This window comes from Carcharodon carcharias, chromosome 23 (assembly GCF_017639515.1).
Source record: "Carcharodon carcharias isolate sCarCar2 chromosome 23, sCarCar2.pri, whole genome shotgun sequence".
NCBI lineage: Eukaryota > Metazoa > Chordata > Chondrichthyes > Lamniformes > Lamnidae > Carcharodon > Carcharodon carcharias.
Window position 1 is genome coordinate 33,197,975 of NC_054489.1, and position 17,035 is coordinate 33,215,009.

At 43.1% G+C, this 17,035-nt stretch overlaps 1 protein-coding gene across 1 annotated transcript in view; it reads left to right on the forward strand.

Annotated features, from left to right (window-relative positions):
* znf652 (zinc finger protein 652) overlaps window positions 1-17,035 on the forward strand; it is a 108,175-nt gene that overhangs the window by 50,569 nt on the left and 40,571 nt on the right. The window contains 2 exon segments of the mRNA XM_041217594.1: window positions 10,697-10,784; window positions 10,787-11,922. Of these exon segments, the coding sequence (XP_041073528.1) occupies window positions 10,697-10,784; window positions 10,787-11,922 (1,224 nt within the window).

Below are 17,035 nucleotides of genomic sequence, written 5' to 3' on the forward strand. Positions count from 1 at the left end.
ACAAAACAAAGTGTAACCTTCACACCTTGCCTAGTGCTATTGATTGCATGCTGCAAGGCAGTCCAATTTTGAATTCTGTCTTCTATCATTTTAGAAACCCTGACACAGAAGCATACTGATATTCCTAAAAGAAACAAAGAACTTGAATTGCCATCCAGACATCTCTAAGTGTTTTACACCAAATGAGGGACTTTTGATGTGTAATCACTCTTGTGATGTAGGATACACAGAAACAAAATTGTAGACTGAATGCTGTAACAAACAAGACTGTGATAATAATCTGGTTGTGATTAAAAACAGAAAATGCTGGAAATACTCAGCACATCCATGGAGAGAGACAGCATGTATCAGGTGGATACGCTTTCATCAGAACTGGGAATAGGTTTTAAACAAGTGAAGATCAGGGTTGAACAGGGGCTGATAGAATGGGGGAGGTGAGAAAAAGAACAAAAGGCAAGGTCTGGGATAAATCAGGTGAAATTAAATGACAAAAGGCTTGGTGATGCAAGGCCAAAGAGAATGGGAAAAGTCACAGAATCACAGAATTGTTACGGTGATGGAAGGAGGCCATTCGGCCCATGGTGTCTGCACCAGCTCTCCAAATGAGCATTATGACTTAGTGCCATTCTCATACTTTTTTCCCCATAACCTTCTACATTGTTTCTATTCCTCTTGAATGCCTTGATTGAACCTGCTTCCACCACACTTCCAGGCAGTGCATTTCAGACTCAAACCACTTTCTGTGTGAAGAAGTTTTCTCACATCACATTTATTTCTTTTGCAAATCACTTGAAATCTGATCCCTCTCGTTCTCGATCCTTTTACTAGTGGGAACAGTTTCTCCCTATCTACTCTATCCAGCCCCCTTATGATTTTGAGCACCTCTATAACATCTTCTCTTAGCCTTCTTCTCTCAGTCTCAACCTCTCCAATCTATCTTCAAAACTCAAGTTTTTCATCCCTGGAACCATTCTTGTAAACCTCTTCTGCACCCTTTCCAATGCGATTGCTTCCTTCCTATAGTGTGATACCCAGAACTGTACTCCAGCTGAGATCTATCTAGTATCTTATATAAGCTCAGCATAACCTCCCTGCAGTTATATTCTATGCCCCTATTAATAAATCCCAGGATACAGTATGCTTTATTAACTGCTCTCTGCACCTGTCCTGCCACCTTCAATGCACATGTGCACCCAGGTCCCTCTGCTCCTGCAGACCCTTAAGAATTGTACCCCTTATTTTATATTGTCTCTCCATGTTCTTCCTACCAAGATGAATCACCTCACACTTCTCTGCTTTGAACCTCTTCTGCCACCTGTCTACCACTCCACCAACTTGTCTATGTCCTTTTGAAGTTCTACACTGTCCTCCTCACAGTTTACAATGCTTCCAAGTTTCATATCATCTGCAAACTTTGAAATTGTCCCCTGCACACCAAAATCTAGATCATTAATATATATCAGGAAAAGCAAGGGTCCCAATACCAACCCCTGGAGTACTCCACTACTAACATCCCTACAGCCCAAAAAATATCCATTGACCATACCCTCCATTTCCTATTACTTAGCCAATTTTGTATCCACGTTGCTACTGTCCTTTTTATTCCTTGAGCCATAACTTTTCTCACAAGTCTGTTGTGTGGCATTGTATTGAAAGCCTTTTGCAAGTCCATGTACACCTCATCAACAACATTACCCTCATCTACACTCTGTTACCTCTTCAGATAACTCCCAAGTTAGTTAAACACCATTTCCCCTTTAGAAATCCATGCTGGCTCTTCCTAATCAACCCACATTTTTCCATGTGACCACTAATTCTATCCCGAATAAAGGTCTTTAGCAGCTTCCTCACCACTGAAATTAAATTGACTGGTCAGGCTTATCTTTGCAACCTTTTTTGAACAAGGGCATAATGTTTGCAATTCTCCAATCCTCTGGCACCTCCCCTGAGTCTAGGGCAGACTGAAGGATTATGGCCAATGCCCCTGCAATTTCCAGGCTTACTTCCTTCAATATGCTTGGATGCATCTCATCCAGTCCTGGTGCCTTGTTAACATTAAGTACCGACAGTCTATCCAACACTTGCTCCTTATCAATTTTGTATTCTTCTAATGACAGTTTCCTTCTCTGTCACCAAAGCCTTAGTAGCATCTGCTTCCTTGGCAAAGTAAACAAAAGGTGTATATAGACTAGGTGAGAAAGGCAGACTGATGAACAGCTGCAGACCAAAAGCAAAAAAAGGAGAAAAACAAGCAGGTAAAAACATAACCAGCCAAGAGAAAGGAAACAAAATGATGGAAGAGATTATGGTCTGGAATTGTTAAACTCAGCATTGAGTCTGTAAAGGCTGTAAAGTGCCTAATCAAATGATGAGGTGCTGTTCTTCGAGCTCGATGCAAGAGAGTTCTACCAACTGAGCCATAACTGACATCAATGCTAATGACTGGAACTCGTTCTGAAAAGACTGCTGTTAGTCCATGACTGAATCTCAGTCACAACCTGCAATCAGTTTACTCCTTGACATGTTTCTGAGTGATAAGTTATAAGTTCCCTTCTAAAGAACTGTAGTGACTCCATGCTCACCAATACTTGAAAGGTTGACACCAGAAACAAACTAGCTTTCTGTGAATGAATTTGTAGACATTTCCTGTGCACATATCATTCCTATCCATTTCAACACCAAATTGCAGTTCCTATCTTGATAAAAGTAGGTTAGTTCCTGGGCAACTGATTTATGATAATCACAGGTAATTATATATAATTGCAGTTAGCCAAATGTTTTTTCCCAATATTTTAGCATGTAACCATTGTACAAAGTTGATTTCTAATTAGGCCCCATGTCTTTGCCCTACTTTTAAGTTGTTTTGCTTTAGAAGAGTTTGCAACTGTCATAGGGAGGTGATGCCATAGTGTTATTGTCACTGGACAAATAACTCAGAGACCCAGGATAATGCTCTGGGGAAAAGTCTAATGATGACCATGAAATGATTGTTGTAAAAACCCATCTGGTTCACTAATGTCCTTGAGGGAAGGAAATTTTCCATCCTTACCTGGACTGGCCTACATGTGCCTCCAGACCCACAGCAATGTGGTTGACTCTTAAATGCTTTCTGAAATGGCCTAGCAAACCACTCAGTTGTATCACAATTGTTAGAACGCCTTTAGGGAATGAAACCAGACAGAACACCCAGCATCCACATAGGCACCGGAAATGACAGTGGCAGACTCAGCCCTGTCAACCCTGAAAAGTCATCCTCATTAACATCTGGGGACTTGTGCCAAAATTGGAAGAGCTGTCCCACAGATTAGTCAAGCAACAGCCCGGCATAGTCATACTTGCAGAATCATACCTTACAGGTAATGTCCCAGGCATCACCATCACCATCCCTGGATATGTCTTGTCTCACTGGCAGGACAGACCCAGCAGGGGTGGTGACACAGTGATATACAGTAGGGAGGGAATTGCCCTGGGAGTCCTCAACATTGAGTCCGGACCCCATGGAGTCTCATGGCATCAGGTCAAACATCGGCAAGGTAACCTCCTGCTGGTTACCATGTACTGTTTTCCCCCACCCACCCCCACCCTCATTTGACGACTCAGTGCTCCTTCATATTGAACAGCACTTGGAAGAAGCATTGGGGGTGGCAACGGTGCAGAATGTACTCTGGGTGGGGGACTTCAATGTCAGCGTACCACTATTGACCGGTCTGGCCGAGCCCTAAAGGACATAGCTGCTAGACTGGGTCTGCGGAGGTGGTGAGGGAAGCAACAAGAGGGAAAAATATACTTGACCTCATCCTCACCAATTTGCTGGTCGCAGATGATGGTACTGATAGGAGTGACCGCTGGCGGCAAAGTCCAGCCTTCACATTGAGACTATCCTCCATCATGTGTGGCTCCACCACTGTGCTGAATGGGATAGATTTTGAACAGATCTAGCAACTCAAGACTGGGCATCGATGAGGCGCTGTGGGCCATCAGCAGAAGCAAAATTGTATCCAATTGCAATCTGTAACCTCATGGCCTGGCATATCCCCCACTCTACCATTACCATCGAGCCAGGGGATCAATCCCTGGTTCAATGAACAGTGCAGGAGGACAATGCCAGGACCAGCCCAAATGAGGTGTCAACCTGCAGAAGCTACAACACAGGACTAATTGTGTGCCAAACAGCTTAAGCAGCATGAGATAGACAGAGCTAACTGATCCCGCAACTAACGGATCAGGTTTAAGCTGTGCAGTCCTGCCGCATCCAGACGTGAATGGTGGTGGACAACTAACTGGAGGAGGAGGCTCCACCAATATCCCTATCCTCAATGATGGGGAAGCCCAGCACATCAGCACAAAAGCATTTGCTACAATCTTCAGCCAGAAGTAGAGAATGGATGATCCATCTCTGCCTTCTCTGGAGGTTCTGAGCACCATGGATGCCAATTTTCAGCCAATTAGATTCACTCCACATGATATTAAGAAACAGCAGAAGGCACTGAATACTGCAAAGGCTATGGGCCCTGACAATATTCCAGCAATAGTACTGAAGACTTGTGCTCCAGAACTTTCCGCGCACCTAGCCAAGCTATTCCAGTACAGCTACAACACTGGCATCTACCCAACAATGTTGAAAATTGCCATGGTATGTCCTGTTTTTTTTAAAAAAAGGACAAATCCAACCGGGCCAATTACTGCTCCATCAGTAAAGTGAAAGGAGGGGTCATCAACAGTGCCACCAAACAGCATTTGCTTAAAAATAATCTGCTCACTGATGCTCAGTTTGGGTTCCTCCAGAATCACTCAGCTCCTGACCTTATTACAGCCTTGATTCAAACAAAGACAAAAGAGCTGAACTCCAGAGATGAGGCGAGAGTGACTGCCCTTGACATCAAGGCAGCATTTGACTGGGTGTAGCATCAAGGCACCCTAGCAAAACTGGAGTCAATGGGAATCGGGGGGAAAATTCTCTACCAGTTGGAGTCATACATAGCGCAAAGGAAGATAGTTGTGGTTGTTGGAAGTCAATCGTCTCAGTTTCAATACACCACTGCAGTGGTTCCTCAGGGTAATGTCCTAGACCCAGCCGTTTTCAACTGTTTCGTTAATGACCTTCCTTCCATCATAAGGTTAGAAGTGGGGATGTTCACTGATGATTGCACAATTTTCAGCACTATTCATGACTTCTCAGATACTGAAGCAATCCATGTCTAAATGCAGCAAGACCTGGACAACTTCCAGGCGTAGGCTGACAAGCGGCAAGGACATTCGCCTACACAAGTACCAGGCAACGACCATCTCCAGCAAAAGAGAATTGAACTATTGCCCCTTGACCTTCATTGGCATTGTGGAATCCCCCATTATTGACCTCCTGGGGGTTTACCATTGATGAGAAACTGAACTGGACTAGCCATATAAATACTGTGGCTGCAGGTCAGAGGCTAGGAATCCTGCAGTGAGTAACTCACCTCCTGACTCCCCGAAGCCTGTACACCATCTACAAGACACAAGTCAGGAGTCCACTTGCCTGGATGAGTGCAGCTGCATCAACAATCAAGAAGCTGGGCACCATCTAGGACAAAGCAGCCCACTGGATTGGCATCCCATCCACAAGCATTCACTCCCTCCACACCGATGCACAGCTGCAGCAGTGTGCATCGTTTACAAGATGTGCTGCAGCAGCTCACCAAGACTCCTCAGACAGCACTTTCCAAACTCACAACCGCTTCCATCTAGAAGGACAAGGGGCAGCAAATACATGGGAACACCACCACGTTTAAGTTCCCTTCCAAGCCACACACCATCCTGACTTGGAAATATATCGCCGTTTCTTCACTGTTGCTGGGTCAAAATCCTGGCAATTAGGGGCAATAAATGTTGGCCTAGCCTGTGATGCCCACATCCCATGAACAAATATATTTTAAAAATTATTTTACTACCTTAATTTACTGGTGGGTTTGTACTGAATTTTTTTTTTTATTCGTTCATGGAATGTGGGAGTCACTGGCCAAGCCAGCATTTATTGCCCATCCTTAATAACCCTTGAGGAGGTTGTGGTTAGCTACCTTCTTGAAACACTGCATTCCATCTGGTATAGGTACACACACACACTGCTGTTAGGTGGGGGGGGGGGGATGGAGTTCCAGGATTTTGACTCAGTAACAATGAAGGAATGGCGATATAGTTTCAAGTCAAGATGGTGTGTGACTTAATTTCAGGTAGGTTTGGAGGGGAACTTGCAGGTGGTGGTGTTCCCATGTATCTGCTACCCTCGTCCTAGGTGGTAGAGGTCGCAGGTTTGGAAGGTGCTGTTGAAGGACTCTTTGTGAGTTGCTGCAGTGCATCTTGTAGATGGTATACACTGCTGCCACTTTGCGTCAGGGGTGGAGGGAATGAATATTGAAAGAGGTGGATGGGGTGCCAATCAAGTGGGCTGCATTGTCCTGGATGGTGATGAGCTTTGTGAGTGTTGTTACAGTTGCACTCATTGAGGCAAGCGGAGAGTATTCCATCACACTCCTGACTTGTGCCTTGTGAGATGGTGGACAGGCTTTGGAGACTTAAGCGGTGAGTTACTGGCTGTAGAATTCTCAACCTCTGACCTGCCCTTGTAGCCATAGTATTTTTATGGATGGTCCAATTTAGTTTCTGGTCAATGGTAAACCCCATTATATTGTTAGATGGGGATTCAGTGATGGTAATGCCATTGAATGTCAATGGGAGATGGTTGGTTTCTCTCTTGTTGGAAATGGTCATTGTCTAGCATTTGTGTGGTGCAAATGTACCTTGTCACTTAGCAGCCCAAGCCCAAGCCTGAATGTTGTCCAGGTCTTGCCACACATGGAAACTGACTGCCTCAGTATCTGAGGAGTCGCGAATGGTGCTGAACATTGTGCAATCATCAGCGAACATTTCCACTTCTGACTTTATGATGGTTGGAACTTCATTAATGAAGCAGCTGAAGATGGTTGAGCCTAGGGCACTACCCTGAGGAACTCCTGCAGTGAAGTCCTAGGACTGAGATGATTGACCTTCAAAAACCACAACCATCTTCCTTTGTGCTAGATATGAATCCAACCAACAGAGTTTTCCATCTGATTCCTATTGAATCCAGTTTTGCTAATCCTCTTTGATGCCACGCTCAGTCAAATGCTGCCTTGATGTCAAGGGCAGTCACTCTCACTTCAGCTCTGGAATTCAGCTCTTTTGTCCAGTTTTGAATTAAGGCTCTACTGAGGTCAAGAGCTGAGTAGTCCTGGTTGAACCCAAACTGAGTGTCAGTGAGTAGGTTATTTCCAATGCTTTGCTGTTGATCAAGAGTAATTGGCCATGTTGGATTTGTCTTTTTTATGTACAGGACATACCTGGGCAATTTTCCACATTGCCTAGTATATGTGTGTTGTAGCTGTACTGGAACAGCTTGGCTAAGGGCGTGGAAAGTTCTGGAGCATTATGTTGTCAGGGCCCATAGCCTTTTGAGTACCATTGCCTTCAGCTGTTTCTTGATATCATGTGGAGTGAATCGAATTGGTTGAAGACTGGTATCTATGATGCTGTGGACCTCACAAGGATGCTGAGATGAATCATCCCCTTGGTACTTCTGGCTACAGGTGGTTGCTAATGCTTCAGCCTTGTCTTTTGCACTGATGTGTTGGGCTCCCTCTTCATTGAGGATGGGGATATTTGTGGAACCTCCTCCTCCAATGAGTTGCTTAATTGTCCACCACCATTCACAACTGGATGTGGCAGGACAGCAGAGTTTAGGTCTGATCCATTGGTTGTGGGTTGGCTTAGCTCTGTCTATTGCATGCTGCTTCCGCTGTATGGTATGCAAGTATTCCTGTGTTGTAAATTCACCAGGTTGAAACCTTTTATAGGTATGCCTGATGCTGCTCCTGGCATGTCCTCCTGCACTTTTCATTTGGACCAGGATTGATCCCCTGGCTTGATGGTAATGATCAAGTGAGGCTTATGCTGAGCAATGAGATTACAGATTATGGTTATATAGAATTCTGCTGCTGCTGATGGTCCACAGCGCCTCATGGATGCTCAGTTTCGTGTTGACAGTTATGTTCAAATATTGCATGATGGAAGAGCCAGACAACACAATGGAGGGTATCCTCAATGTGAAGACTGGTCTTCATCTCCACAAGGATTGTGCAGTGGTCACCCCTACCAATACTGTCATGGAATATGCATCTGCAACAGGCAAATTGGTAAGGGTGTTGGGTCCCTCACCACTTGCTGCAGACCCAGTTGTCAGGAAGATATAATAGTTTTCATAATGTTATTAAAATTTATTGTAAAGTAGAAATTTGTGTGTGTGTGTGTTGGATTTAATTGAATTAGAGACAGCTGGTCTGAAGGCTTTGATGTATCAAGAAGAGAAGCCAGGTTTGAAATGTTAAATAGGTAAACATGGCTGCAGTTTTAGAATATGAGGTGTAAAGGGAACATTTGCATTTTTAGATAAACTAGAGTAGTGAATTTCAAAGAGGTGGTAAGGCGTTATACCTAGCCAACGGAGTGTGTTTATTTTTCCCAAACCTTACTGATAAAATTAGTACTATGATAGGTTATTATTATAAAAGTAGAGTTGAAAAAAAAATCGAAACAATGGGATTTATATTGAAAAGGAGATGAGGTTATATGTAAGGGGCATGCATTTTAAGACCTAACACCAGTGTGAAAAGCCTCAAGTTGCTGTCTATAAGGAACTGAAGCTAAGGAAAGCTCTCTTTGAATTTGACTGTCCAGGGTGTGTGCTTTGACTGGGTCTGTTTAAATCTGTGTTTTACTGTTGCCTTAAAGGAAGTGTAACTGGCAGTCAGATTAGTTAGGGGATTTAGGAGTTAACAACATTAGTAATTCGTCGACATATGTATGTGCTTAAAATTTTTTTCATTTATTAATAAATGTTTAATTTAGTTTTGTAAAAAAACCTCTCAGCCTCAGTGGCATCTTTTTACTGAACTCAAAGCCCGTGTTTTGAAAGAAATACAAATTGCAAATAGTTGTGGCAGTTGGTTCAAGTTTCTCTCTGGAATTTGAGCAGCTTGGCAGTTACCATCCACCTGCCATAACACCAGTCTAGCAGCTATGTCCTTTAGGACTCAGCCAGCTCAGTGCTGCCAAGTCACTGATGGTGATGGACATTGAAGACCCCACGCAGAGTACATTCTGTGCCCTTGCCACCATTATTGCTTCTTCCAAATGGTGTTCAACATGGAGGAGTACTGATTTCAGGAGAGGGGGGCACATTAGATGGTAACCAGCAGGAAGACAGTTAAAAGTCAGCAACCCTGGTGTTGGATTGGATTTTGCATTTTTGCAAGACTGAGTGAAATTTATAGCAAGTTGCCTGAGGACATTCTAGAACTAATTGGACCACTGGTTGACCAATTTGAATAGCTGTGTTTTTTTTTAATGAATTCAAATTTCAGACTGCCATGGTGGGATTTGAACTCTCCAGCCTCTGTGGGGAGGTTGTGTCTGACCTTTGGCTTGGACTTTACTCTGAGAAGGGGAAATTGCGTAGAGATCCTTTGGGCTGAGTGACATTTTGGATACCTGGCAATGCATCTTTTGCACTGGAGTTACATGACTTGTAAGCACCGGATTAAGGGATTTCACAACTTTAGAGAAATATCTTGCATTTCACTGCATTTTTGTACTTCTATTTACAAAATTTCCAGTTTCACAGGCTTTAGAAAATGTATTTTTTTGAAATGTACAAAATATATTCCAAACTCTGCTCCCTATTTCTACATTAGGATTTTCAACTGTGGTTAAGGATATCAAAATGCAACTTTTTATTTTATATAGGAAAAGATGTAGGCTATTCAACTCCTCAAACCTGTACCCCATTCACTAATACTACTAATCTGTATCTTAATTCCACGTACCCCACCTTGGTTTTGTAACCATTAATACCCTGACAAAAATTCTCCTCATTTTGCTTAAAGGATTTGTCAGAATTTTAACTTTGGTGACAACTTAACGTTCATATAGGTATATTTTTGTACAATTACTAATGCAAATGGACAAAGTCAGAACTAGAGTAATTATCCCCTACATTTGTTTACTTTATATTAAGGTTTAGTTCATGCAAAAATACTTGATAATCCTTGCAATTTTTGAAATAGATTGAATTAATGAGCTGTTGAATACCAGAGGAAAATTCTGTGTATGATCAAGCCAACCAGCTACACAGTCAAGAGCTGACCAGTGTTAATATGAGATCCATAACCTTAATTGTATTTATTAGGATCTAAACTCCAGCTTTTAGTGGTGCAAGATAAATGTGCTTATCCTTTAATATTCTAAAGAATTGTTCATATAATTTCAATTGATCTAAGGAATCTACGTGATTTGTTACTGCGCTGGATTAATTGTTAACGTAAATTGGGAAACTAGAATGACGGTGGAATCATACCCATTGTTCTGTAGATACTATATCTTGTTGTAAATGATTCTAAGTAAATTAATTCAACTGAATTACAGGAAAGGTTTGGTGATTCTGATCATGAAACAAGCTGAAGATTTGAGCTTTGCATCTTTAAAAGAGGCATGCTGTACTTTCAATTATTTATTCACTTGTACATTGTACTAATTATGTTTTTATGCTTTCTTGGTCATTGTCAAACTTCCAGATATATTAAGCTTGGTGATTTGCAGGTAATAAGATATTTGTTTCTTCTTCTTACAGCTAAAGATTGAAAAGATTTCCATCTACCTTTTGTTGGAGAATCCTATACAGGAGAATGCCTGCTTCCATTGCACATGTTTGATGAACAAAGAGAACAGTGCATGTTTGAGCCTCACTTCTGTGATGACAACATTGTTGTGATAAAACGGAAGCTCTTGTTTGTCGCTAACAAAATAGCATTGACTGCTTTTAGCTGGTTCTTTCTATTACTCTTCGTACAGACCAAGTGTTTGCAGCAATTTGAACTCATTACTGAGATCCTAACATCGCAAAGTTTCAATCAGATACTATGCTTTTTTTATGCACCTAGACTTAATGTGATTGCATATGATATACAGGAGGTGGTAAATATAGTCAGGGTCCTTCAGATGAGTCATATTGCCACCACTTGCAAGAATCTAATTGACAGTTGTGCTTTGCACATTTCTGGGATGGCCCAGGAGGGAAAACAGTGCTCTCAGATCTCACCTCCGTTTTATTGTAATGCTGATAAAGAACTTGATTTATCCACCAAGATTTATCCAAGAGAAGGGAATAAACCATATTTGGTGAAAGTAGAGGATACAATGGCAAAACGGCATTTGAAAACAAGAGACCAAGCATATTATGAAGAAAATAAGCAAGTTGAAGATGTTTGTGGAATGGAAGGAGATGCAGAAGACTCTAATGACTCAGATGACCAACGATCCTATAACCGAGAACAAATCATAGTTGAGGTAAATCTTAATAACCAGACTTTAAATGTTTCAAAAGGGACAGAGGGTGTGTCTTCACAGTCTGAGAAAACTGCCACCGTTGACTCCAGTGATGGCGATAATGAAGAAGATGATGATGATGTGGATGATGACATTGACACTGAAGATGACGGACGGGATGAAGAAGAAATAGAAGATGACATCAAACACCGAAAAACCAAAGAAACCAGCAGAATGGGGGCAGCAGAAGCAACTCCTTCAAGGGAAAGTGCAAAGATTAATTTGTCCAAACAGCGAAAGAGAAAAAGTAAAAACCCCAAAGCTCCAACGCAGAAAGAAAAACAGATTGAAGAAAAACAGAATCTCACTTGTGAGAAATGTCCCAGAGTCTTCAATAATCGCTGGTATCTTGAAAAGCACATGAATGTCACTCACAGTCGAATGCAGATCTGTGATAAGTGTGGGAAAAAATTTGTGTTGGAAAGTGAACTCGTCCTTCATCAACAAACTGAGTGTGAAAAAAATATTCAGGTAGGCTACAATTTTTTGTTGTATTAATTGGTAAAGTACGTTTTACACTTTTCTAGTTTAATCATGAAGTAGTTCTTCTGGTAGAAACAAGACAATTTCTTCCAGGCTGTTTCCCTTTGAAGACGTGCTCACCTTTTGTAATTTCAAGCCTGCAGGATTTTCCCTGCCTGACAGCAAAGTTAAGTAGCCTGCTCCCAGGCCATCTATGTGGTGGTGTTAGTTAATCACTCCATAAGGTGGGCAAAATGTTCAACAGTAGTGTAAAGACCATTTGATTTCTTTTTCCTCACGATGATACCCAGCTGCCATGAACCAATTAGTCCCATAGCTGAGAAGAATGAAGATCTCAGTGGAATGAAGACTATAACTGCATTATTCCTTTCTGTTTTATTGTGGCTTAGTGGATACAAGTGATTTCAATACATCACGACAGTTACTGGTCCTAAAGCATGTTTTATATGTGTTTGTTTTAATGAGTACTTTTTCAATAGTGGAGAGATTTTGGTAGGTGTAAAGGACGTTAGAATTGTTTTATCTTCTGATAGAATATTCATGATGGATATAACTGAGCTAACACTGTGCGCATTGAAGCAATATTCTCTTTGTGATAATTTAGTTACGCTCTAGTTTTCATCAAAGGTAGACACCAATATGTAACTTTTAAAAGTGAACTGCAGTGCGATTAAGATATTCATTAGAAGATAGCTGAAACAAGCAGTCTGATAAGAAAACAATGTGATCAGCCAGTAACCCTGAAGAAAGAAATGGATGCATCACAAAAGACTGGCAAGGTACAAGTCTACCAAAATCATGCAGCAGAATTTTACACTGATTGGGCGGACGTGCACCTGACCCGCTTGGACGTGAAATCACATGCAGGATGTCTGAGCTGCACCCGCCATCAATTAAGAGACCAGTTAAGACAATTAAAAAGGCAACCGACCAAGATTTCATGTTGCCTTTGTGATTTTGCACTGGCAAAATGGGCAGGCGGGCTGCCGACAATTTGCAAAACCTCATCCAAGGGCAGGATGAAAAGGGTCAGCAGCATTGCCAGTGTGAGTAGTGAGGAGTTTTGGGAGATTGATTGCTGCTGGTTGCTTATTGGTACTTCATCTCTGTTTGGGGCTTCATTCTTAGCATTTCCAGGCTTCAGGACTCATTGGTGTCTCCAAGGACCCCGGAGAATTCAGACCATGTGGACCCTTCCAGGTATCAGACACCTCCACAAGTGCGGTGATAGAGAGAACCATAGGTCTTCTGAAGTTGTGCTTCTGATGACTGGGCCATTCAGGGGAAGCACTACAATAGCCCCCAGGGCGGGTGTCACTGATCGTGGTTGCATGCTGCGCTCGCCACAATCTGGCACTGGCAAGGGGGGACCCAATGGAGTAAGAGGATCTTGATGCAGCTACAGAGAATGAATCCAGTAGTGAATTAGAAGAGGAGCATGGTGAGAAGAATGCTGAGGGCGTGGAAGCAGACCACTGTAACCTCCAGGGAGGCAGGGGCACCAGGGACTATTAATCCAATGCTCCTTCAGCTAGGCTGCCAAATAACCGCTCCCACCCCGTGCCCGGGCTGCCGCCTCCATCCAGCTTGTCCGAAATGCCCCTGTCATGTGAACCCAAAGTCCACTCAGTGCCTGTGCACCAAAGTTTAGAGCTACTCATTATGTACTGGTGTACCCTGCACCAAAAATAAAAGGTGAAGCATACTCAGGCCAGCACACCAAAAGCAAATTTAATGTTATTGTCACATTGAAATCACATTGACATGACCATTGTTGGTGTTGACTTCCACACCAATAGACATATAAACCAAACACAACTGAACAGAAGATCACCCGTGAAAAGTCCCTCTTGTGATTATGGTGCCTTAAACTTAGTTTGCGAGTTCTATGTCATGCTGCCAGTGAAGGTGGGGGGGAGGCACTGGCAATGGAGGCAGCCTGCTGACTGTGCTGTCTTGTTGGCCTTGATGACCTTGGCGGTCGTCCTCTAGCCAGTGGACCCTGTGCTGGCCCTGTCTGGGAGAGAGCAGTTAGTGCCAAGGCTGGCATTTCCCCAGTCATTGCAGTTTCATCAGATGCCATGGTCACTGGCGGAGGGCTGGAGGAGCTGCTGCCGTCATCCAGAGTGCCTTGAGAGAAGCCCTCAGAGACGACAAGCGGGCCATGCGCCAACATGAGGTCGCTCTAGACCTCCCTGCTCACCATTGATGGATGGACACCTAGTTGGGATACTGTGAGGGTCGACACAGTGCTCATGCTCCACATAGACTCCTTCACAACGGAGACCATGGCACGCAGACCTTCAGGGATCTCCACCAGATCGTCCCACACATCCCACTGGACGTCCAGCATCTGCTGCCTAATGGATGACTCCAGAGGCTCAAAATCTGCCTTCGACCCAGCATCGTCCTGGTCCCCAGAGTCCTCCAACTGCCGGTGCCCTGGGCACTCTGTCTCTGCCTGTACCTCAAGCGAGTGTGAAGTGCCCTCACCAATGTGCACCAACAATGTAGCCGTCAATCTAACACCCACTGAGGTGCTGGTATCTGCGTTGGCGCCCTGGTGAGACAGTGGACACCTGCATCACAGTGCCATCATCTTTCAATGATCAATGGGGACTCCAGGTTTGAGGCTCCCATCAATTAAGAGACTACACTGGAATGGGTGCACAATCCTGAACACTCACTTCTGTGCACAATTCTTACCTTCAACTGACACCCCAGTTTCTCCATGACCGGTTGCACGAGGACCATGCCGGCTCTCCAGTTCAAGGGCGCCCTGCTCAAATCTGGTCTGTCATTTCTCCAATTGGTTATGGCTCATTTTCTCCTGAAACAACAGAGGACTATTGATTAGTCCACTCTCTACCTGCAGCGCCGTTGCAACCTGGCCAGCCTCACCTGAGGAATACCTTGCAGGGCACGTCCAAGTCACGACTGTCAAGCCTCAAGGCACTCAGTCCAAGCAGCCAGGGCTCACCCCCTTGACCAGCTCTACTGTCATTGACAGTTGGCACTCAGACTCTAACACCCATGAGTTCCACCAGGGGGCAGCCAGCCCTTAACACTTCTGCACACTGATCCATGCCAACACGGCACTCACCCTTCCTGAGCGCAGCAGGTCATTGAACCTCTTGCGGCACTGTACCCATGTGCCCCACACCACGTCATGGCTGCTGACCTGTGCTGCCACCTCCTCCCATGCTTTCTTCGTGAGGTGTGGTGGTCTCCTCCTCCCGTCTCAGGGGGCAAGGGTGTTCTTCCTGGCAGCCACCTCCTCCAGGAGCATGGCAAGACACTCATCCGAATAGCGGGGGGCCGAGTGCGCACCCAACCTGCCCTCCCGCCTGACATCTCCAGCCACATTTGATTCCATAACTTTACTGTTGAAAATGCAGAAGATACATTCTTCCGTGGCAGCTTTCAAGGGACTGCCTGTGCTATTTTAAACTGGCTGCCAGGTTGCCATTGGACTCGGTGGTTGACAGGCCCCTACCCCCACCCACCCACTCCCAACCTTTGGAGAGCCGGATTTCACGCTGGGCAGGCCTTAATTGGCCCACTAGTGTGAAATCGCAGTCGTGGGTCGATCATGGGCAGTGGCCAATTTCCTGGCTGATCCCGGGGCTTGCCGATCGCTCACCGACCTGATAATTCTGCCCATGGTAACAGTTGTCACAGTTGGTTCCTAGAGCAATACAACAGTTATCAGGATCGGCTAGAAGTGAAAATGAATTGCCAACTGTTCCTGTTTATTTTCGTTTTGAACTAGTGTCTGGTCATCCTTTTGATAGCATTTCCATTCAGATGATTACAATGGGATATGATTAAAATTCACTTCACTTCGTACTTTTGCATGGTCTGAACATTTCTGGTGTGTAAATCGTAACATTTTCATTGCAAATTTTGAGGTCAGTTTATGGCAATTGTTTTTCTAAATGGAAAATCCGGCACGGTTCTCTCTCAAGCACTCCCTCCCTATCTCCCGCTGTTCTCAGGCTGTCTCTCCTTATCTCCCACTGTTTTTATGAGAGCATTAAAGAGTTAAATACAGCTCTTGTTTCTAATAAATTTAAATTTTGATCATCTTTGTCACATTATTGTATGCCAGTATTGTGAAAGTATTCATATTCATTTCTGTCAGGAGAAAGAAACACTGCATATGTTCATCATCTGACCTTAAGTTAAAATTCAAATGGTTCAGAACCCTCTTATATGCATTGGATATCTGCATTTTTATAACAAGCTTTACACATGCTAATTGTCTAAATAAATCAGTTTTCTAAGTTTATTTCCTGTACAATTGTTATTTTTAATTACTAAATATACAGTTGTTCATGTTATGCTTTCATTTCCATCCAAGTTGTAAAATCAGTTCATTGGTTTTAGATTCTTAGTATGTTATTTAGCCTTTTTGGTAACTGATTTGGAATCTTAATTTTGGGAAACAGAAGTGAATGCAGATTTTTTTTAGGCATGTTTAAAAGTATAGGCTAAAAACATTTTACAAGGAGCAATAACAAAGCAACTTCATTAGCCCAGTTTATTACATAAATTTAAATACTGATCTTTATACAACAATATAATATTTTGATTTTTAACCATTAAAGAAGCCAATATTTAATAAATCTTTAATTTGGTATTGAGTAAGGATAGCTGAGAATATCTGCTTTATTTTATGTACTTAACTTGGATTGGTGCTGAGATTATTGTGCAAAATAACTATTCCTGTATAGACCAATTCAGGCTAGTTTGACAATGTCATAGTTCACTTGCTGTTTGACTTTTCGAAGTTGACACATTGGTTGGTAATGGTTATGGAGGATTTTTTTCTTATGTTCGATATGTTCGTTCTAACACATTATACCAGTTATTGTTAACTAAAATATTGCTGAGCAATATGTAATGATAGATTGTTGCATTTGCCGTCAGCATTCCTAAGCTAAGTAGGAGTAAAAAAAGTCAGCTAGATTTTTACATTTTTATCATTATCCAACAACCCTCACTGTTTATTAGGGGGAATGGGGGGCAGTGAACTCTAGGCAAGAAAATTATTTCATAAAAGCTGCCTGCTGTTATGGAACGGTGATAAAATGTGTAC